This window comes from Ruditapes philippinarum, unplaced genomic scaffold, assembly GCF_026571515.1.
Source record: "Ruditapes philippinarum isolate M1 unplaced genomic scaffold, ASM2657151v2 ctg9595_1_1_1_1, whole genome shotgun sequence".
NCBI classification, from domain to species: Eukaryota; Metazoa; Mollusca; class Bivalvia; order Venerida; family Veneridae; genus Ruditapes; species Ruditapes philippinarum.
The window spans coordinates 1-23,545 of NW_026859413.1; the positions used below are offsets into that span (position 1 = coordinate 1).

A 23,545-nucleotide genomic window follows, 5' to 3' on the forward strand; every position below is an offset into this window, starting at 1 on the left:
CCTGCCCCTCATGCTCTAACATACCACTGCTAGTCATACGCCATAACTGTGATCTTTTACCTGCCTCCTGTATTAACAAGTAGAATAACCTATTATTGCCCTAGTGCTAGACCAAAGTATATGCTTTTTAATTTAAATAAAAGCCCCTCTAGCATTATGAACAACATTACAAGTTCTACTTCTAGTTACAGAGCAACCAGTACACATCTATCAATTATAGTGTATCAAGGCTAATATTTTTAGCAATATCTATGATAGGACTGAAACTAAAGACCTTTCAATACCTAACTACATGTCCAACAACTCAAAACCATTGCTCTCAGTAATTGTTAGAGTCTTCTGACTGTATCAAATGTACCAGTATAGTATATTTACATCACTTACATAGAAAAAATATCTTTACATATCTATGACTTACTGTTCTACTGAATTATGCAAACTGCTAATGAATAATGTGAAAAAATTGTAAAACTAACACATTGCAATATGACATTATTCATTGTATTTAATGAATGATAGAGATAGCAGAGATGTATAAGTTACCTTTTTCCTGAATTTCACATAATTATGTTCACAGTCTAGAACAAGATCTGTACGCTTATTACTGTATCCATCACCACTGAAATTAATAATGATTTCAAAAATATTTAATGGCTCTTTGAAAGATTCATTATACAATGTATGCCACATTCACAATCAGATGTTACATGATTTATTGAAAACAAAACCACTATAATTTAAACTTTCTAAAACCATTTTGGTTCTGTTGTAAGGACCCTTTTTCTAAAGGTTTTTTAATGTACATTGTATCTAAATTTTGGGCAGTAGGTGGGGGAGGGGGGTTCCGGGATCTAAATGTATAATGTTCCACACTCATGAACATACTATAATGTAACATGTTACAGAAAGTGCTTTTAGATTCAAACATGCAAATGAACAATTTATTGACGGATTGGCCTATAATAAAGAACACCTTTTTTAAACCAGATAAGGCATACTAACTAACGGTATATGAAGCCTTCTGTTTGAATAAAAGATTTTAGTGTTTCAATGTTACTTACAGTACATTCAGTTTCAGTGTATAGAATAATTATGTATATAAAATATTACCTTGGTATTGTAGCTGTAGCACAGATATATAGATAGTTCTGGTAGGTGAGCTGCTCCCCTTCACCGAGAATATCCAGGTTATAGGTGGCTGTTGTACCATTAGCTACTGCCAACGTCATATACGGGTCAAGGGTAGGCTCATCCCAGGCATATGGCACTAAAATAAATATTTATTCTTTCCATTTTAAACTATGCTTATTGTTTATTGTTTGTTTATTTGGAATTTATGTCACATCGACACATAATAGGTCATATGGCGATGTTCCAGCTTTCGATGCTTCCAGGTGCCCATCCGTACATTATTTCAGACAAGAACGGGCACCTGAGTAGAACCACCCACATTCCGTAAGCTAGCTGGATAGCTTCCTCACATGAAAGAATCCAAAGTCCCCGTCAGGATTCGAACCCACAACGGTGAGGGGCAAGTGGTTTGAAGTAAATGACCTTAACCTCTCGATCACAGATGCCCCCAACTATGCTAATCAAAATATTTTAAGACCATAACTTCTTTGATCTAAGACTGTCTGTTTTGACCTATGCTATTAAACTACAATTTTTAACATTTATGTCTTCTGAAATATAGTTGACATAAACACCAGAATACATAATAAAATACCTCAGAAAAAAAGAATATTTTGGGTGTTCCTGCATAATCTGGAGTACAAACTTTTTGGGTTTTTCTCAACTAATCTGGTTTTATAGTAACATCATGGTACATATGAGGAAAATAAACGCATCATGTTGATCACACTACATGTATTTGTTAATAGTTGTAACATAAAGCTATAGCAAGTAACCCACCATTAGATGGTGAAAACCAACATTTGCAGAGTTCAGGAAACATTAAGGTAGACACATAGACATATGTTGTTCTTGTGTAGGCATATCAATGACTAACATTAAAATACCTTAAAGGTGACTCTTCACTTTGCTCATTTGTGTGTGTTTACATTTACAACTGTAATACTGATCAACTACAGATTTCAGAATTCTAGAAATGCAATGATGACGGTCATAATATATAAATAAAAACGCTGGCATGGCTCTATACTGCAGGTTTATAACTTAGGTCACTTACTAAAATAGTAAACAGTAAACAAAGCAGTATCTACTTACAACTTGTCTGTGGTCTAATAAATGTTCTTAGTCTCTCTTCTGTTGTCTTCGTTTGGAAATATAGCAATGGTACCTTTAATATAAAATTGTGAAAAGTTTAACAAATGTACTTGGTATAGAGAAAACATTTAAAGAAGATATAAAATTAACAGTAAGATCCCAGCTTACAACTTTCAAAAGAACAGTCACACACATTCCAGTATCATTTTGATTAATTCCAGTCATTTGTTTCTGTCATTTTGTCTTCTGTTTTGACAGTCTACAGAAGGAAGGACTGTGGACGGACCAACAAGGGCAAATGAAAATACCCCATCCTCTAAATGAGGACATAAAAGGTGAAACAGGTGGAGAGAAAGATGAGCTGTCTGTCAAAACATAGTGACTATATGCAGTCATCGAATTTAGCACTGGCCCGGTGGCCCATGGCCAGCGAAAATTAGTTCAGGCCAGTGAAAATTTTAAGAAAATTTAGTTAAGTATACATGTATAGTAAAATAAATTCAAAACTGGAATTCGGGCTAGTAAATTCAAAATCTTAAATTCATTGACTGTACATGTATATGCAATGAAAGAATGATAAAATTGACAACAAGAAGTAAATAGAATGAAATGTCTGACCAACCTCTGACATGTTATCAATCCTGAAAGGTGGGGGTGTTTCTTCCGCATCAGAAAATATTATACTGAATGTCTGACCTTGTAGCAGAACTTCTACCTTCAGTAAAATAGAATTCTTGCGACCATCTCTGTAAAATTATATAGACCATATTTACAATTATTTTCAAGGTTTTATTCAAAACAAAATAACATCAACCGGTAACAGCCACAACAAAACTTACAATACAAACAACAGCCAACTGTTTTTACCTAATTTTTCCTTCCATCTGAATTTGTATAATGAATTAGCATGTTTTCAATTTAATATAGTCAAACTTGTGTGTGTATAGAAGATTTTGTTGTAAAAATACTAAATTGTCTACAGCAGTCTGGTCAGATTCCACAGACACACAGGCTAGCAAAGTGTCTTTGCTGTTCCCATAGACTAATCAATTTACCAAACAACTTGAATTTACAGGTGTCAGCATGTGATCGAGGGGCACCTTAGGTCTTTCTGTACTAGAAAAGCAGGAAAGAAGCAGTATGATCATAACATAAAACACAACCAACTTGAATTAAATCAGTGACTTCTTGGCAGTTAGGTAGACACTTAATTCACCTAGTCATTGGTTTAACATTAGTCGCCTTATAATCATTCTTAAGAACACCACTGAAAAAAGATTGTATCAATATTATGTAAACCTACAAACATTAGTTGTTTTTTATTGTTGTTTTTCTTTACAATAAAAAAATTTCACAGCTATGAAAGATACTTTACCTCATGTTTATATGAAAGGAGTTTACTGAATCAATTCTGAAACCACCTGACCAATTACTCTCCTCAATGTCCAATAACTTCACACATAACAACTGATCTAAATCCTGCCGCGGCCAATGAAATGGCATCTTACAATTGGGCAATGCTGTTAAGTGACCATCTGGATTGTGTATAGCCTATAAGATATTTTAAAAAAATAAATATTTCTTATATAAATTTCTCATATATTACAAATGTATGAGATTTTCAGATCTATAACCATGCAACTTGAAAAACAGAGAAGTACTACATTTTATCATTAAATTCTTAAAAAATCATTAAAATTCTGTCAGTCAGCAGTGCAACCTCAATTATTTTTTCACAAAATATGTATGCACAATATGAACAACTGTAATTTATACTTTCCACCATTTCCATAAATGCAGAAAATACTAAAGAAAGCACTTTTATAACTAAAAACCTACAACACCCTTATGCTTTAAACTTAATCCAGGCTACTAAAGTTTCTTTTAACCTTTACAAAATGTGCTTGCTCTGATTATGGAATTGTCCATAATTAATTTCAGGTGTTACAACTTTCATTAGACATGTGAAAGTATTAAATGTAGTTAGACCGCAGATTTGTCCTTTTAGGTCTAACTCTATAATGGTGGCAAAGGCAAACAATCATTGCTGTAATCATTTATAGTAAATACTTTATAAATACATAAAATGGATGGAATATGTTTCCTAAATTGCAACTGAAATACTTTAATTGAATAAAACATTAATGATAATAAATTAAGTTTCATGCAAATTTATTTGCATCTGTTTTTTTTTTATTTGCATGCAATTACAGTGCCTTGTTCAAAAGACCAGAGGTAACATTTCAACTTCTTGAATTCTTGGGTTTATCTTCATGAATTCACAACTTCAACTTCATGAATTCACAACTTCATGAATTCATGATTTCAGCATACAGAATTCATAGAAATCATGGCTTTATGAAGTTGAAATCACAGATTTACAAAGCTGAAATAGACAAGTAAAGTTCAAAATGTGAATTCGTGAAGTTAAAATCGTGAATACATAAAGTTGAAATAATGAATACCTGGATTTGAGATTGGAAATTCATGAAGGTAAATTCACAAAAATGAAATCGTGAATTCATGTATTTGAAATGTCCCCACAGTCCTTTTAAGTATAAAGCCAAAATTACAAGTAACATACCTCTTTATTAGTGAAATGTCTCTGTGCGACAGCTAGTTTATGTTCAGACATGTTATCTACATGATACCTGGGAGATAACGTTACAATACTTGTGTGCCGGAACTGACCTTTACCTGGCTTTGTCTCAATACCAATGTTATACACCCTGTTACAAAAAAATCAATCTGATGAGAAAATTTCATTATTACACATACATATGTACGTTGATAATATAGCATTAAAAACAAATTCTTCAGTGTCAATATGTAATTTATTTGTTTGGTCAAATGAATAATTTAACGTGAGCAGAATATCAATTTTAAATCATTGATAATCTTTTACAAATATTACAATAAATCTTAATCATTAACAATCTGTGCAAATAAAAATGATATTCTATAGCTTGTTACATGAAATATCGATAGATTTTACAAAAACATCATTAAATTTACAAAGCATTTTATCAGATTGAATATATAAATGATTTGCATGAAAGACTGAAGTATTCTAATCAATATGCAAAGTTGCAAAAACAAAGAATAAATATTTTGATTCATGCAAGCCAACACCATGTTCTAAAGGAAAATGTATTTTCTCTAACTCAGTAAAATAATAATAAGCTGCCCAGCACTTGTAAATTTAAAGACCCAAAATAAGGTGAAACAAGAGGGCCATGATGGCCCTGAGGTCGCTCACCTGTATATAGGCCCCCCAACCCCCCCCAACGTTGCAGAGCCAATTTAACCCAAGAGCTTTTATTTGCACAAACTTGGTAGACACCCATAAGAAGATGTTTCATGCTAAACATTTAAGCTCTAGCTCATTGGGCTTTTTAAAAGAAGATTTTTTTAAAGTTTTTACTATACACATATAGTTAAAAACAATGACACCCCTGGGGCAGGGCCAGTTTTGACCCCAGGGCTTTTATTTGAACAAACTTTGTAGACACTTACTAGAAGATGTTTCATGCTTAATATCTAAACTCTAGCTATTTGGGTTTTTTCAAAGAAGATTTAAAGTTTTTGCTAAACACATATAAAGAAAATCAATGACCCCCGGGGCGGGGCCAATTTTGACCCCTGGGCTTGTATTTGAACAAACTTGGTAGACACCTATTAGAACATGTTTGATGCTCAATATCTTAGCCATAGCTCTTTGAGTTCTTTAAAAGAAGATTTTTTTAAGTTTTTACTATATGCATATAGGGAAAATCAATGACCCCCGGGGCGGGGCCAATTTTCACCCCAGGGCTTTTATTTGAACAAACTTGGTAGACACCCATTAGAACATGTTTCATGCTAAATATCTTAGCTCTAGCTCTTTGGGTTCTTTAAAAGAAGATTTTTTAAGTTTTTACTATATGCATATAGGGAAAATCAATGACCCCCCCGGGGCGAGGCCAATTTTGACCCCAGGGCTTTTATTTGAACAAACTTGGTAGACACACACTAGAAGATGTTTCATGCCAAATATCTAAGCTCTAGCTCTTTGAGTTCTTTAAAAGAAGATTTTTAAGTTTTTACTATATGCATATAGGGAAAATCAATGACCCCCGGGGCGGGGCCAATTTTCACCCTAGGGCTTTTATTTGAACAAACTTGGAAGACACCCATTAGAACATGTTTCATGCTAAATATCTTAGCTCTAGCTCTTTGGGTTCTTTAAAAGAAGATTTTTTAAGTTTTTACTATATGCATATAGGGAAAATCAATGACCCCCCGGGCGGGGCCAATTTTGACCCCAGGGCTTTTATTTGAACAAACTTGGTAGACACTCACTAGAAGATGTTTCATGCCAAATATCTAAGCCATAGCTCTTTGAGTTCTTTAAAAGAAGATTTTTTAAGTTTTTACTATATGCATATAGGGAAAATCAATGACCCCCGGGGCGGGGCCAATTTTCACCCCAGGGCTTTTATTTGAACAAACTTGGTAGACACCCATTAGAACATGTTTCATGCTAAATATCTTAGCTCTAGCTCTTTGGGTTCTTTAAAAGAAGATTTTTTTAAGTTTTTACTATATGCATATAGGGAAAATCAATGACCCCCCGGGGCGGGGCCAATTTTGACCCCAGGGCTTTTATTTGAACAAACTTGGTAGACACTCACTAGAAGATGTTTCATGCTAAATATCTAAGCTCTAGCTCTTATGGTTTTTTTTAAAAGAAGATATTTAAAGTTTTTTCTTTCGGTTGCCATGGCAACCAGAGTTTTGCATGGAATTAAATTCTTTGAACAATTTTTAAAGGTGACCACCAAAGGAACATTCCTGTGAAGTTTGGATGAAATTGGCTTAGTGGTTTATGAGGAGATGTCATTTAAAGTAAAAGTTTACGGACGGACGGACGGACGGACGACGGACGGACGACGGACGGACGGACGCCGGACGAAAAGCGATCACAAAAGCTCACCCTGTCACTTTGTGACAGGTGAGCTAAAAATAGATGGAGTAAGAGAGTTATGCCTATAAAATTGAATTCAATGTACTCTTTTCTCTTTAAATTGAAAATAACTCAAACATACTTTACTTCACCAGCTATAGACTTTATGTTAAAGTCTTATCTAGCTTTGGATTCAAAACTAAAATGTACATGTATCATTTTGTTGAATTTTTCACATGAACCATTTGCACCAATTTGAAATTGGAAATATCCATGAAAATTAAGATACATGCACAAATAGTATCTAGCTTTGTCAAACTGCATTATACTGGTGGCAAAGACAGTTTATGAATATTATGATTGTGTTACAGGGAATTAAGTACAAACAAAAAATAATAAAAGTAAGTAGGTAATAGTGTGGAGTTTGGACTAACTGCACAAAAATACTGGCTGGCTGTTTTATGTGCTGGTAGTACAGACAAGTTATCATCAAAGATACAGTAGCACTGTAAGAGTTGAAATGAAACATGAACATTTCTGTACAATGGATTTAATAAACTTTTAGCCTGCTGTAATGTAAAGTGAATAGCCTTTGCCACCAGTACAACACCATACCAGCCTGTACATCTGTGCAGTTTTACCAGACTCTATACTACTGGTAGCTGAATTTCATTAAGACATAAATAGTTATGCATATCTTACTCCTTATCTTCCCTTTATATACAGCAATGACTGCACAATTAGAGTCATAAATACTGCAATACTTACAAGGGAAATTGACAACAGACATCTTTATTTATAAAGACAACCACAGACATTTAACAAACAAAACTCACTTTGTACACTTGAAATATTTAAAGGGATTTTTTAATACTGTACTACAGTCATGTACCAACTTCACAATACAGTTGACTGACAATTTTCCTGCACCACATGTACAACAAATCAAATACTGATGGTAGAAAATTGATCAAAAAATAAAATATAAAGAATATTATTCTTCCAATAATTCCCATAAGCAAGCATTATATAAGGGTAAAATATGAAATAGGAGAAAGGCAATATAAAAGTCAAACAAAATATATTACTTAAAGTAAAAATGAAATAAAATTAAAGTAAATTTTAAATATAAAATAAAATATTTGAAATGTTAGTATTAGATTTTAATTAAAGTTGTTTGAAAACCGAGTCTCCATGACTTGAACAGCATTGTTCCCTTCACCCAAGCACATACTGTATTCAACACCATCCAAAATGTAACATTTAGGGGTGTCATGCCTAGGTTACCATGGTGATGACTTACTGAACACATTTAGATGGTAAAGAAAACCGTTTCCGGGCCTTGAACCGAGCAGATACTAACCAGTCAGGGCGGTTCCCATCTTTAGGCGTCACGTGTAGTTGGCAAACATTAGCTTCCTTGTCTAGTGAAAAACTGTTACTCCTTAAAAAAATGTGAATATGTTTGAAACAATTGTGTCCCTTTATGAACTACATTTAGCAACATAAAAAGTACTTGCTGATGTTAGACAAGAGGGCCATGATGGCCCTGAGTCGCTTACCAGAAACAACTGCTTTTCAGTAATGGAATTTATCCAATGTCAATATTTTTAATAGTAAATTTGAGCATAGAATATCTTTAAACAATAATTTGAAGCAATGCCATGAATTGGGGCATTTAAGCTTTAGCTTAAATGGGGCCAATCAAATTAATATGAGCACATTTGATAAAAGACTACCTAAGATTAGTAAGAATGCTACAGACAAAGTTTGGTGATCATCCATCAATTATTTCAGGAGATGATGTTCAAAGGTTTTTCTATTTTTAGTTTAAATGACCCCTAAAAGGGGCCAATCAAATTAATATGAGCAAACTTGATAAAAGACTTTCTAAGAATATTACAAACAAAATTTGGTGATCATCCATCAATCAGTTCTGTAGAAGTAGACATTTAAAGGCATTACTATTTTTAGCTTTAGCAGCCCTTAAAAGGGGCCAATCAAATTAATATGAGCACACTTGATAAAAGACTACCTAAGAATGCTACAGACAAAGTTTGGTGATCATCCATCAATAAGTTCTGTAGAAGCAGAAGTTTAAAGGTATTTCTATTTTTAGCTTTAGCGGCCCCTAAAAGGGGCCAATCAAATTAATATGAGCAAGCTTGATAAAAGACTTCCTAAGAATGCTACAGACAAAATTTTTTTTGGTGATCATCCATTAATTAGTTCTGTAGTAGAAGATGTTTAAAGGTTTTTCTATTTTTAGTTCTGTTAACCCGCGGCCAATTGAAATGACTTGAGCAAATTTAAGTGTGACTGTCACAAGGATGCTACAGACCAAATTTGAAGTAAATCTGCCCAGCAGTTTCATAAAAGAAGACGATTGTTGACGCATGAGGACGGACGACGGACTGACAGACGACAGAGCACCCCCCTTTGATACTACTAGCTCACCCTGAACCTTTGGTTCTGGTGAGCTAAAAACTTCTATAATCAAATTATATTGTGCTTAAATAGCACTCTGTTCCATAACTCTGTCTAGTCAATTTTCAATTCTTCAGAATGCTAAAATTATTTTCTATTAAGTCTCTTTGAGTAAATAGTTCTAAAGTAAACACACATAATATTAAACATAAATTGGTGATTTTTACACAAGTCACCCATAATTTTGTTAAGTCAACCATAATCTTGATAAAAATATATTCAACCTTATAAATAACACTCACTACTCTATAAATTTCTTCAGGATACTTTGTCTGTCTTTTAATCTGGACAAAACCATTCATCATTTTCAGGGAAAATTTCAAAATAAGTGCAAGTACTGACTCAAAAGTGAACAGTGCAGACCAGAAGGCACTGATAGGCCAGCAGGCCTCAAGGTTATAAAACTTTTTTTCTATGATCTGCCATGACTCTGACATTCTATGCCTGTTTCTGACCAAACAAATACATGAGATATGAGCAGAGACATAGATAATGTCTCTGATATGAGTTAGAACTTAAAAAAATTCTTTATAATGGCATCAACCCTGAACTTGGTCTACACTGATTGTAAAGAAACATCTAGTTGCCACCAGCAGAGTTATGATTAAATCACTTTATAATGTTCTCCTTGATTTTTTTTTTTTGCCCTCATTTTTCAACAAAATTACCTGTACTTGATTCAATGAGTTTAGAAATGTAACAAATATTTGCCAATCTAATCTAAATATGAAATTTGACTTCCCAATGCCTTACCATATAGGTATTGTGTTGGGTCCATGCTTGTGTTTTCCCACTCTCATTTCACACCTACAATGTAATGGATAGAAGTGTAAGACTTGTGAAAATAAATCAATCCAGATCAAATACTATTCACATATGTAACAACTGTTTAATTCATGAGGCTACATTAAATTTAACCCCAAAAAGAGTTGGTTTCATAGGGAGAGCATTAGGTATGTTATCCACAAGACTCAGGTTTTTATCACGGGCAAGGCAAAACTTCTCTATGACAACTGATCTCAGAGTATTATGATCATTTGTGTCTCACCATTGATTGTAAAACGATGTGTGATAAGCAGATGGTCACTTGCAGAGAAATTGACTGAATCACTGCTTAGTTATCCAGAAAAGCTAGTTAGGTGGAAGAACAACCAAGATATGAAGGTATGTGTTAAAATCGGCATTAAAAAAAAAGACAAACAAATTTTTACAATAAGCATTTTTTTAACATTATGAATACATACCTAAACCTTGATATGCTGAATGTAATGTTGATAGAGAAATGATTATGAATCAGAGTGATTTGATCCAAATTTTGATGTATTTAAACTCATGGTCATTATTTTCTTCTTATCAATTACAAAGCTTCTGTTATATATTTAATTTACTAACTGTTTCATTTCTTCAATAATACATTTTTTACTATTTCATTTACAGTCACCATTTATAAAATCCCATCAGCAAAACCATGGAGATCTGTACTTCCTGTATAAGTCCGCTATCTATTACTTTAACGATAAGTTAGAAAATCTTATCTTTAAGTATTGTTTTTTGAGATAGCCCTTCATGTATTGTACATGTATTAGACTCAAAATGACATAGAATGGATAAGGTAGTACCACGTTAATATTAGAACTCAATTATTATCATAATTACTACAATAGAAGGAAATGAAAAAAATACAAAAAATAAAACCTAGATTTAACACTTTACCTGCTGAATTTGTGTAATACAATTGCCCTGCTTTAAATGTTAAAGGTATATCAATATCAAAATTCAAAACTGAGTTATAAACAACATTGAGCACTGTCACAAATTACTCACAAATAGGGGTTTTCCTTGTCGGTAAAACTGAACAAGAAAGGGGAGACAATCCTGGCCATTTCATTCTCCTCAAACTGTCCGGCAGCTTCCTCTGTTGACCCATCCTGGCGAAATACCAGTGGTAAACCTGATTTGTTTACTATCCAGTATGGAGCACTGATTACCAACTGAAAGAAGAAAGAAAAACATTAACCATTAGAACTATAACAATTAAAATTCATTTCATAAGTTTACAATGCAAATGATTAAATATGATATGTTTAAAAGGCAGAATAAACTTATGAGGAATAGACAGTATAAGGAGTTTTAAATACTTGGTTTTTATCTATAGAAATATACAATATTGTATAGTAATCTATTGAAAAACTCTGAAATCAGGCTTTGATCAAGACCATGCAGGCTATGAAAATGTAATAGTTAGGTTCACAAACAGTCAGACGGAATTTTTCAATTTAAACCAAAATGATGCTCTTGTCAGACAAGTTTTGTATAATTATATCATCTTTGTCTTTTGGTCTTTGCTACGCTGACATTCTTTTTTCATTCTAAACTCTTTATTATCTTAATAAATGATAACATATACACTATTTATTCTACATATTTAAGAATGAATTCTGTTAGCTTCAAAACCAAAACCTATCACCCAATAAATGTATTATACCGTCTGATTACAGATTAGTTAAAAAAAAAAAAAAAAAAAACAACAAACAAACAAAAACTTCCATTCATACCTTCAAAGAACCACCAAGTTTACACAATATCCTCACATAAAGTTCCAGCAATCTTCTCTCAGAGTCATACAATCGCAATTTAACCTTGTAACTTCGCGTACCAGATGGTATAACCAGTTCTCGGCATACCTGGAAATTCTCCAAACTTATACCCAGCTCCAGTTGGCTACTTAAATCAGCCTGAAAGAAAAAATAAAACAATGTCATACTTAAATCAGCCTGAAAGAAATGATAAAACAATGTCATACATGAATGTCAATGGTCATAATATCATTGTGCATTGATAGTCTTGTAAAGTTCATATTAACAACAGATTTAATGATAACTTGACTTGTATTTATAACCTCGAGTACAACTCATCAAGAACGAGAACCAAGAATTTAGCTTACGGTCAAGGTCATATGAAAGTTTTTAAAGTAACATTTCATAAAAGTACACTGATTTTGGTGGTGTCTCTGGTCATCAATTCAGTCATTAATGTGCACAACACATCTTCATTATATTCAATTACACTTTTACACATTGTCATATTAAAATCCATCCAGGAATGAAATAATTGTTGATTGGTCAAGAACATCATTGCACTGTTATAAAATATAAATATGTCCATAGGACACGGGTGCTCTCACAAACTCCACTGTTTTGTCAATCTACTGGCTCAAGGTCAAATTATTTTCAAGGGGCTTAAAAATCCACATGTAAAACCCAAGGTGCATAGCTTCACAAAAACACAAGGTGCATAGCTTCACAAAAACCCAAGATGCATAGCTTCACATGTTGATCAACATCCCTGTAAAGTTTGTCAATTCTATCTCAAGCACTTTTAGAGGTACATGTACAAATAACACAAGTTTTTGGAAAGGTTTATAGTAAGTCAAGGGCAACTACTTTTCAAATCCTGAATAGATATACAAGCATAACACCCAGGTGCACAAATGCACATGCTGATAAACATTTTTATCACATAAACCGCGGCGCAGGAGTGTAATAAAGCCATTTAATAAAACCGATATTACACTAGTGTAATAACACTTTGACGTGACTTCATTTGCGCTATATATAAACTTAGCGTTAAAGCGCGCTAATGTTAGCGCTTCATTGAAAAATTACTCATTTTTTCCAGATTACTGTTCTTATTTTATAAATGCGATAAATAGAATATTATTACATTTGTGTAGATTTAATACTAAATTTATTGAACTCGTTGAATAAAACAATATTATGCTCGCCATAGGCTCGCATTATATGATTTTTTTTCAACTCGTTCAATAAATTTAGTATTAAACTACACTCATTCAATATCCTCTATCTATTAAGTTTCATGACACTATCAAATATTTTTTGGGATAGGTACAACACAAGCTGAGGATAAGTTAAGGGCATCAAACCCCAAGTACAAAACTACACATCATCAGCCGACCAACACTTCTGTAAAGATTCATGACTCTAGGTCAAATACTTTTTGGGCTACATGCGAGACAAGTTGAAAATGGCAAAGTTTAGTTAAGTCAAGGGCAATAACTCTACAAATAATGAATAAATCCACAAGCAAACACCCAGGTTCTCAACTTTACATACTGAGCAACATTTCTGCAAAGTTTGACTCCATGTCAAACACTTTTTGGACTATGTGCGACACAAATTGAAAATTGCCAATTTTTACTAAGTCAAGGGCAATAACTCTGACAAAACTGATTTAATCATAAAAGAAACCACAGGTGCACAACTTCACATGCTGATCAACATTCCTGTAAATTGTGTTGTCTCTAGCTCAAGGACCATTAGAGCTATCATGTGATACATTATGAGAATGAACAGAAGGACAAGGGCAAATCTAAATCCCCCTACCCCTAAAGTTGGGGCACAAAAAGTGTGACCTATACCTTTGTGCTTACAAAACTAAGTCATGGCATGACACTTTTTTGTATGTATAACATATTTATCAAAATTAACTTCAAAGTCCATCCATTTATGACAAAGTTATGGATTGGAGACAAAGTGTGGTTGTCAGACTGAGGAGAAGACAAACTAATGCTAGTCTACATACAAGACATGCCCACGGGCAGAATCATCACTCAGCCTCACTTGGTGGTCTAGCCTGCTCGTCTTTATTCAAACCTGAATCTATAAACTTCAGATCTAAGGGAAAGATGTATACATAGGTGAGATGTGTGCAACACATCCTTTTTGTACCCAAGGCAAAATATTAACATTGCATCATCTTAGGTGACCTTGACCTCTGACCCAGTGACCTAGTTCATGCACATGATATGAAGTCTCATGAATTGTGACCTTGACCTTCATTTTGCGCAACACATCTTAACTCACCAAGGAGAACATTTATTCTAAGTTATATTAAAATCAATCCATGTATATAGAAGTTATACTCACAAATGAATGTTTTAATTTGAAATTTGACCTTTTGATCATGAAGTAAGACCTTGATCTTTGCCATAGACACCTTTATTTTTTTGCACGACACCCCGTCTCACTATGGAGAACATTTGTCCAAAGTTATATTAAAATCCCACCACTCATGTAGAAGTTACACTCCGGACACAGGTTTTGTGCTGACCTCCAAAAGCGACCTTGACTTTTGAGTGGCAGACATTGGTTTTTTCATGTGACACTCTACCTCATCTTGGTGAACATTTCTCTTACATTTTTTTGTTATTCTTCAAAGAATGAGTGAGATATATACCAGACAAAATTTAAATATTTTTATTTGACCTTTGACCTCTTATGACCTTGACCTTCATTTTGCATGAACATCTTAACTCAACATGGAAAATATTTGTGCTAAGTTATATTAAAATCCATCCATGTATCTAGAAGTTATACTAGCAAATGAATGTTTTTTTTTGTTATTTGACCTTTGACCCCTAAGTGTGACCTTGACTTTGCCACAGATACCTGAATTTTAGACACCCCCCCCCCCCCCACTCCATGGAGAATATTTGTCTCAAGTTAAATTAAAATCCCACCATGCATATAGAAGTCATGCTCCAGAAATGGGTTTGGCACTGACCCCAAGTGTGACCTTGACCTTTGAGCAGCAGACCTGGGTTTTGTGTGTGACATATTGTCCCATCATGTGGTGAACAATTGTAACAAATTATTTTGAAAACCATCAAAGAATGAGCAAGATATAGACCAGGCAAATCCAGAAGATAACACTGATGATACAGCAAACTTTATAACAGAAGTGGCAACTTAGTGAAACTCACTGCAAGCGGGCTTGACAAATACTACATTTATCCCCAATTGTTGGAACATAAAAATCTATTGACAGTAGTTAGTCACATTCTTTTCTAATGTTTATATGACATGTAATATTCATCAGTTGGTAAGGTTACAAAATGCTTTGAATTTTTATACAAATGTTTCATGTTACTACTTTAAAATATTACTTAACCTCAATGATAAATACCACAGTAACTTGATATTTAATAAATACATCACAAAATATACTAATGATACAGTCCTTATCAGAGGTTTTAAAGGGCTTTATCATTAATATACATATATTTTGTGATGTATTGATTAAATATCAATGAGAACATTATATTGATACATAAAGAATCACATGAATCATCCTGAGAAAATAATCAAAATGTTTTTGTTTTTTCCATTCTTAATTTTGTGACCTTAATTCACCTTTGATTTTGCCATAATACTTAATCAAAAAAAGTTATAAATAAATCTTGGAATTCAGAAAATTATATCTATTTATATACAGATTCTGGAATTTTGTTCTATTTATATCAAAATGACATATACATTATTTATAGACATAGATTCTTTCGGAGAGACCTTGTGATTGGCGTAGAGGAACATTTTGAAAGGTAAGCAGTTTATTTCATGAGTAACAGGTCAAATTTCAGCATTTATCAATGTAAATTATCTGATACCATTTATTCAGTATTGTTTGCTTGATTTAAAGACCAAATAAAGCGTTCTTTTTATCAAAAAAAGGGCCATTTATTACTGTGAAGCTAAATGATTGAAAGCTTAACCATTTACAGAGCATAAATTTAAGTTTTCTGTTGAATGTAAATAAATTTATGTCAGTCATTGTTTGTAAATATTAATATTAACTTGAATTTTAATGTACTACAGTTCTGCTTTAATATCATTTTCATTAAGTTTCACACTTGACAAGAAATTCAATGTTGCTCCTGTATGTCATACTATGAAAGCACCAACAAAATTATCTAATTTTTATTTGGATATGTGTTAAATCTAATATTTATAATCGATAGATATGTCATCCAACCACCCACTTCTATTGGTTCACTGTTCACAGGTATTATTAGCCAATTATTGCTTTTACTCACTGTAGAGAAGAAGCATGGTAATGCATCATGGAGAGTAGTCTTACTATGCTTTGTGATGAAATATTGCTATTTTGTGTATGGGCAAGATCTCTGAAGCGTCAGTTTCTAACCCAGATATTTCAGATACATTTCGGGGGTTGAATGCAAACCTGTTGTAAGTCCATCTTTATATTATATAAGTTACTGCAGTTTTGTGGCCAACCTCAATTTGTATCTTGACACTGTACATAAATTGTTGCTACTTCTGTAAAACCTCTTGACACTAGCTTATTTGAATGTTTTTATTTGTTTGGGTCATCAGACCAAACAAATAATGGTAGCAAAATTTCAGACCCTGATACGCTTATTTGCAAAAAACGAAAGTAGTTCAAACTCCTCAAAGCGGTTACTTCCCTTTATAAGTACAATAACAATAATGCCGAAAAATTAAGGGGAGATCAATGCGTAAAGATTGTCAAACCACAGGAGCATTAATTTTCAAGCCTTCAATGGGAAAGAAAAAATAGTTTCCGACTGGTTGAAGATTTCTAATATTGTGTAATTCTTTACATATATACATGCTTTAATTAAGCTCCATGATTATTTACATCAGTGCTAAACAACAGGTTTACCTGTGAACAAAATATCTCGAAATTAATAAGAATAATTTGATTTTCTTCAGGCTGTTATCTTATAATTTCCGCATGGTTGAGGGGTTACACGCTGGCTTAGGAAGGGAGAGGTCTGGAGTTCAAATCCCCGTTTAGGCCTTTTTTTATTTTGTCTAGGACATCACCAAATAATTTGGATAGCATATAGTCTAAACATCAACATTTTAAACAATATAAATGTTTTATATAGTTTAAAAATTAAAGAAATAGTTTGAAAATGGAAATTTAAGTTTCATAAAGTTTGAAGATTTTTTTTTTTTGCGAAAAATAATTAGTTCATAAAATTTTTGATTAATAGGGGCATTTAAAAAAGATAGAAATGCAAAAGATAATAAAGTAATACTTTAAAATAAATTAAAAATAGCATTTTTGTGATAATGTTAGCCTGATTTGAGCAAGATTTCAGTGTTGCAATGTAAGGCTTATCAATTTTGCAACATTTTTTAATTATTATTCTGGAAAAAAAATGGAGTGAAAGATCTATAATTTTGCATGCAAGATATTAGTCTAGACCTTATAAATTATCAAATGCAACATTTATCTCCAAAAAATAAACTATTTCCAGTCCCATCATGTCAAAGAAACTCAGTGGAGTCCCTTTAAGTTTTAAGTGATTAAGTTTTTCCCGAAATTTCATGTCAGTATTTCATCATAATTATAAGGCTAAGATTTTTAACTTAGAGGAAAATTAGTACATGGCTAGTAGTTTAAATCTAAAAGTTTTTGTTTTGTGTATTTAAAATTGATTTTGAGGCTATTAAAAGTAAAGAATGTATTAAAATGTGTCGTATGCTGTACACTTGTATTCTAAAAACATATGTATCAATAAAATTCATAACATGGAACTGTGGTTCTTATAGACTCAGTAGAAAATTATTTTGTAAAGATTTCTAACAAAATTTAATGAAGAAAAGTCTCTTTAAATTAAAAGAACTAAATTAAATATTGATTAATTTCACATAATAATTATGTAAAGTTAGTTGAGTCCTGAAAAATCCTTATAATACATATGTATATCATTCATATTCTTCATATTACATGTACATGATTGTATTGATTGAAGGTATTAATGTACATGTAGATAGTAAAATACTTGGAATACCAATACAACTATTTATAACTATCTAATTAGTATAATTTGTCTTTAACTGGTTTCCTATGAATAAGATTCCTATAAATAAACTTAACTATTGTTTGGGATACTGACAAGCTCTATTCTTAGCATTTATTATAAACAGTAGCAAAATAAGTGGGTTTCCATTATTATATCCATTTGTTTTATTTCAATTTATAAAGGGCATTAACAATATTATTCCTACTCATTAAAACCATCTAGTAAAAAGTCTTTGATATAAATATATAAAAATATATTCTATAATGCTTTTCACATACTGAATGTATTTTTTACATTTTCTATACTGGAAATGCCTGAAAATGCCTGATTTAGTTTTCTTTTTGTTCAGTGGTTGTCAATCAGTCAGCTGCCTCTTTATCAACAATAAATGCATGTTTCTTCTATAAGTAATTAAATTTATTTCAACTTACGTAACTGGTAATACTTTTATAATGTCTATTTCAAGCATGTTGATGTCAAAATTTGGATGTCAAAAGTGCAATACCTGACTTTTTAGACTAGTTAGCTACAATCATTTGAGCCGTGTCATGAGAAAACCAACATTATGGGTTTGCGACCAGCATGGATCCAGACCAGCCTGCGCATCCGCGCAGACTGATCAGGATCCATGCTGTCCGCTTACATACTCTATAACAAGTAGAGAAACTGATACCAAACAGCATGGATCCTGAGACTGGTCTTGATCCATGCTGGTCGCAAACCCATTATGTTGGTTTTGTTATGGCGCGGCTCATTTGCAGAGTTGACAATAAATGAAACTTCAGCATTTGCTGCTGAAATATTGTATATCATGTTAAAAATAAAAATTGGAACACCCTAGTTTTTTTATCTGGATTAAATCAACGCCATGTTATACCTTTCCGGACACATGGCAGTATGAAGTGTGGTAAATAAGATAATTTTATACCCTCCTCGACAGGGCTCAACATAATCAGAAATAAATAAAGTACTAGTCCTTTACTTAGGAGAAAAACATAGCTGTACTGTGTCAAATTTTTAGATCTCTAGCTTTAAAATTAAGAAGTTTGCATGGAAAAATTCAAAAAGTGTCCGGTTGATGGTCCCCGACCAGTGCTGACTTCCTTTGTGATATATGACCTAAAAGATGAATTTTAAATATTGAATATTTTTACATATGAATAATTAATGGACAATGGGCATAAATATCCTAGATAATTATTATCAGGCAGAGCAGCAGAAGTATGGCAGCTAAAACTAACTCATCAACTATGGCAGGAAGTCAAAGTTCAGCTCAGGAAACTGAAAATCCTGGCATATTTACCTCAGCCAATGTTGCCACCTCTGCACGGTCTGTTACTCCACGCTCTGGAAATGATACTAGGTTTAATGAAATTCCTAGCAGCAATGCTGTTAGATTTCCAAATGAGAGTGAATTAGGAGCAAATGGTCAAACAGTGAGAAAAGTCAATGAAAAGACGTCAACTAATATAGCTTCAGCTGAAGAGGTGGGAGGGGCAGTGGGTGGTGTGGCCAATACTCTAAGTGGAGAAATGCAGCATGAGGCAACTGATATGGTTGATGGAGTACCTGGTCATAAAGATGACAACAAGGTATTATATAAGTGCTCATTTTTGAAGTATGTATCCTCATTTAAAAAATAAAATATATTTTAAGCTTTAAATATGCATAGTAGAGTAGACACTTTTTTCTATCTCTTTTCGTTTAATTTCTTCTGCTATGTTCCTTTCTATGTAATTTGATAATAAAAAAAATTCCTGCTTACACTTACTTCTTTACTTGATGTATTTGCTGATTTATTGTTACACATAGTTTTCAGAGGAAACTTAAACTCTTGCAGATCAAATGAATGATAATAAAAAGTTTTCAATAATTTAAGGTTTAAGTAACATAGTCTTTAGATTAACTATGGTATTTGCAGAAAATTTCATATTTAGGATTTAATATAATAACATCAAAATTTGTTCATTTAGAAGTGACATTTCAATCTAAATTGTTTTAAGTCTCATAATAATGCAATTTTTAAGTGCAACATCACATAAGGCTGTAGAACTTTTGACATTTCTGTGAATATAAACAAAATTATACAAGTGATGAGTTATCATATGTTTTGATGTTAATTCAATGCTTATAATACAAAAGAGCAACAACAACAAAAACAAACAATTAAAGCTGGATGTTAACAGAAAAGACAGTCTATTGAGATGTAATGTCATAAAGCAACACTCTCTCTTAATTGGAATGAAATAATTGAACATGATCAGTCCAATATAACTATAAACTAGCCTGGGGATAAAAATGCTGTTTCAAACACTAGTTCAAATTAATGATGGGGGGGGGGGGTGTTCAGGGGGGGTAGCACATAACAGCTTTTACTGTAAAACTAACACATCCAGTTCATACCAGAAATGCTAAAAATTCCAATTTTAAAATGCAAGATGTAAAGATTTATATGTATCTATTCAACTAACAAAATGATTTTAGTTTCTTCCATTTTTTGCTCCTATGGTGGTAAAGTATCTGCTTTTTTGTGTGTGCATGAATCATAGTGCTATAACAACCTACCTGTGGTAAGTACCTGATGTTAATTTATTACGAATTGTTCTTTGAGTAGAAAAACTCTTATTTCTAAATAAGGTATTGGATGGCTAATGCAATATCTCCTTTCTGAAGAGTATTCATTTTCAGTGACGAGACCGTGTTTTGATAGGGCATGGGTTAACTTTCATGTTGAAAAAATATTTAAACTTTGCTGAATTTAATGTTACGTACATAATCCTACTTTAATTTTGAATCTGTTCACAGATGATTTAAGAAAAAAATAAAATCTTAAGATTAAGCAATAGAATATTGTGTAAGCTGGTGTGACACTATAAATGTATATACCAGCTGTATTGGCAAGTTATTATTTCATTAAAGAAAATTTATACTAAATTTTATACTAATATAGGGCTAGGCTCTACATCATTTAAAGACAAATGTAAGGATTAAATTAAAGGAGAGGGTCCCCCTCTCTTGGAATTTTTTAAGACATGAAATTGATCTGAAGCATAAATTTTTACTGACAATTAACAAAATTGGTTTTCAGGAGGACAATCCAAAACCTAGTCAGTGGCAGAATGCAATACCTGATATAAAAGTTCATGATAAGGGTATGTGGCTTAATAACATATTTTAATTATTATTTCAATTGTAACAACATTTCTTTATGCATAAATTTATATAAAGTCATTAACGATTCCCTCAAATACATGAATGATAACTGTGTCTCTCAGTATGAATTGGGTTTAAACTTCCCTGATTGCTACATCACAAAATATCTGTTATTCCAAACACAGTGGCCAGACTGATTTCCCTATCTTAATTATTATAATATTATGCTTCAAGACTCTGCGAGCTACTCCCATATGATTTTTATTAATATCACTAATGATTTTTTTTTATAATTTCCGCAGGACATCCGAAAGATGGTACCATGCATGTGGTTGAAGTTGAGTACCAATGTAAAGAATGTTCAGATGATGGAAGGAAACCACACATAATGCTCAAGTAGAAAGGAAATACGGTGAAAGCATCTTTTAGACTATTGTAGATGAAACTCAGTGTGAGCCAAAGGTCTTTTAAGCTGATGTGGTGAAATCTTTCGATTGCTGTGTACTTTTCTATAAGATTATCTCATCTTTTAACCCTACCTTTCCTCTACACCACACCAGTTTTAAAGGCAATACGAGTCTACAATAGTCAAAAAGATGAGAACAGACTTTGAACTCTTTAGACTATTCTCTCCCTGTTCTAATTTCCAGAAACAAAGATTAAATATCTACAAACAAGACAACTATATACTGTGTGGGCACAAATATACATACATTCCAAAGCTAGCTATATGTCTATTTAATGATAAAGCTAGACCCTGTTTGAACAGTTATGGTTACATTAAAAAAATCATTGACATGAATTTATTGTTTAAAATAGTGTTTTTCGAAAGAATTTTTTATTAAATCAAAACTTATTGATTATTAATGAGCATATTAATCAATTTTCAGAGGTCTTTGGGAAATGGCTAAGATTATACATCTTTAAAATTAGGTGACTAGTCTCATTAACAAAATATGTCGTACGAATCAATATACAACTCTAAAATAACTAACCAATCAAATGCTAAAAGTTTAGATCAGTCTCCAAATATGCAAAATGTATAATCCGGGTCAAATTTGTTGCATGCAATTTTGGTTTCAGTTTTATTTACAATTTTCTATGTATTCCTGTATTTATATCATCCAGTGCAGCTATAACTGTCAGCTATTGAAAGATACAATTTAAACACCCTTATGTCAACCCGCATGATGTAAGGAAATAATATGGCTTCTGCGCTACGCTGAATGTTAAAGCTACTATCCCACATATTGTAGTTTGAGCAATTTTGAAATTAAATGCATATTTTTTAGAGACTGTAAACAAACATGTTGATGTTTTTAGACCTGATTTGTGTGGGAGAGTAGCTTTGATTCTGATGATGGACCATACTTTGTATATATGTAACTCTGTATATTAAAAAAAACATTATTGTATAATAAAGGCAAGTGATGATTACATCCTGCTTCGGAGGCTTACAATACATGTATAGATCCAGATCTACAGACTGCCTGTTAACTAGGCCAGCTTACATGCATGGCATGATCGCACATTCTGTCAAAATGATGAATGAAATCTATGAATGGAAACTTTCATAATAAACTTCTGAAAAGATTTTATGTTGATCTAATAAGAAGAATAATCATCAATACATATTTGATTCACTGGTTAAACAGTAAAATAAGCTACAAACAACCTAAGATAATAAAATATAGTTTTAATACATTAAAATGTTAATTGCTTACATAAGCAGTTTAATATCATCTTTTTAATAACCGATTTTATTAAATGCTTTAGGTTTACTAATATTCAAAACAATAAACATCTATCAAGAAATATTTAACATTCTTTCTTAAAATAGTAACAACAGTTGCAAGAAGTGTTCATAATTCTAGTTGAATTAAATAGCCATTAAATCTGTCATGGCTAACCTTTGGTTTAATTATATAGCCATTAAATCTGTCATGGCTAACCTTTGGTTTAATTAGATAGCCATTAAATCTGTCATGGTTAACCTTTGGTTGAATTAGATAGCCATTAAATGTGTCACGGTTAACCTTTGGTTGAATCATATAGCCATTAAATCTGTCATGGTTAAC

At 32.4% G+C, this 23,545-nt stretch overlaps 1 protein-coding gene and 1 long non-coding RNA gene across 2 annotated transcripts in view; one reads left to right on the forward strand and one right to left on the reverse strand.

The window, feature by feature from the left end:
• Positions 1-14: 14 nt before the first annotated feature.
• The window catches only part of LOC132756400 (intermembrane lipid transfer protein VPS13D-like), a gene marked incomplete at its 3' end in the record, with an annotated part of 35,615 nt that continues 12,084 nt past the window's right edge, over positions 15-23,545 (reverse strand). The window contains 11 exon segments of the mRNA XM_060747468.1: positions 15-67; positions 544-619; positions 1,111-1,267; positions 2,227-2,299; positions 2,849-2,972; positions 3,602-3,777; positions 4,811-4,955; positions 8,535-8,615; positions 10,412-10,465; positions 11,483-11,649; positions 12,214-12,393. Of these exon segments, the coding sequence (XP_060603451.1) occupies positions 15-67; positions 544-619; positions 1,111-1,267; positions 2,227-2,299; positions 2,849-2,972; positions 3,602-3,777; positions 4,811-4,955; positions 8,535-8,615; positions 10,412-10,465; positions 11,483-11,649; positions 12,214-12,393 (1,286 nt within the window).
• Positions 19,948-21,839, forward strand: LOC132756401 (uncharacterized). The gene is made up of 3 exons (XR_009629324.1): positions 19,948-20,884; positions 21,403-21,466; positions 21,770-21,839. It is a non-coding gene; the product is annotated as an uncharacterized LOC132756401 (long non-coding RNA).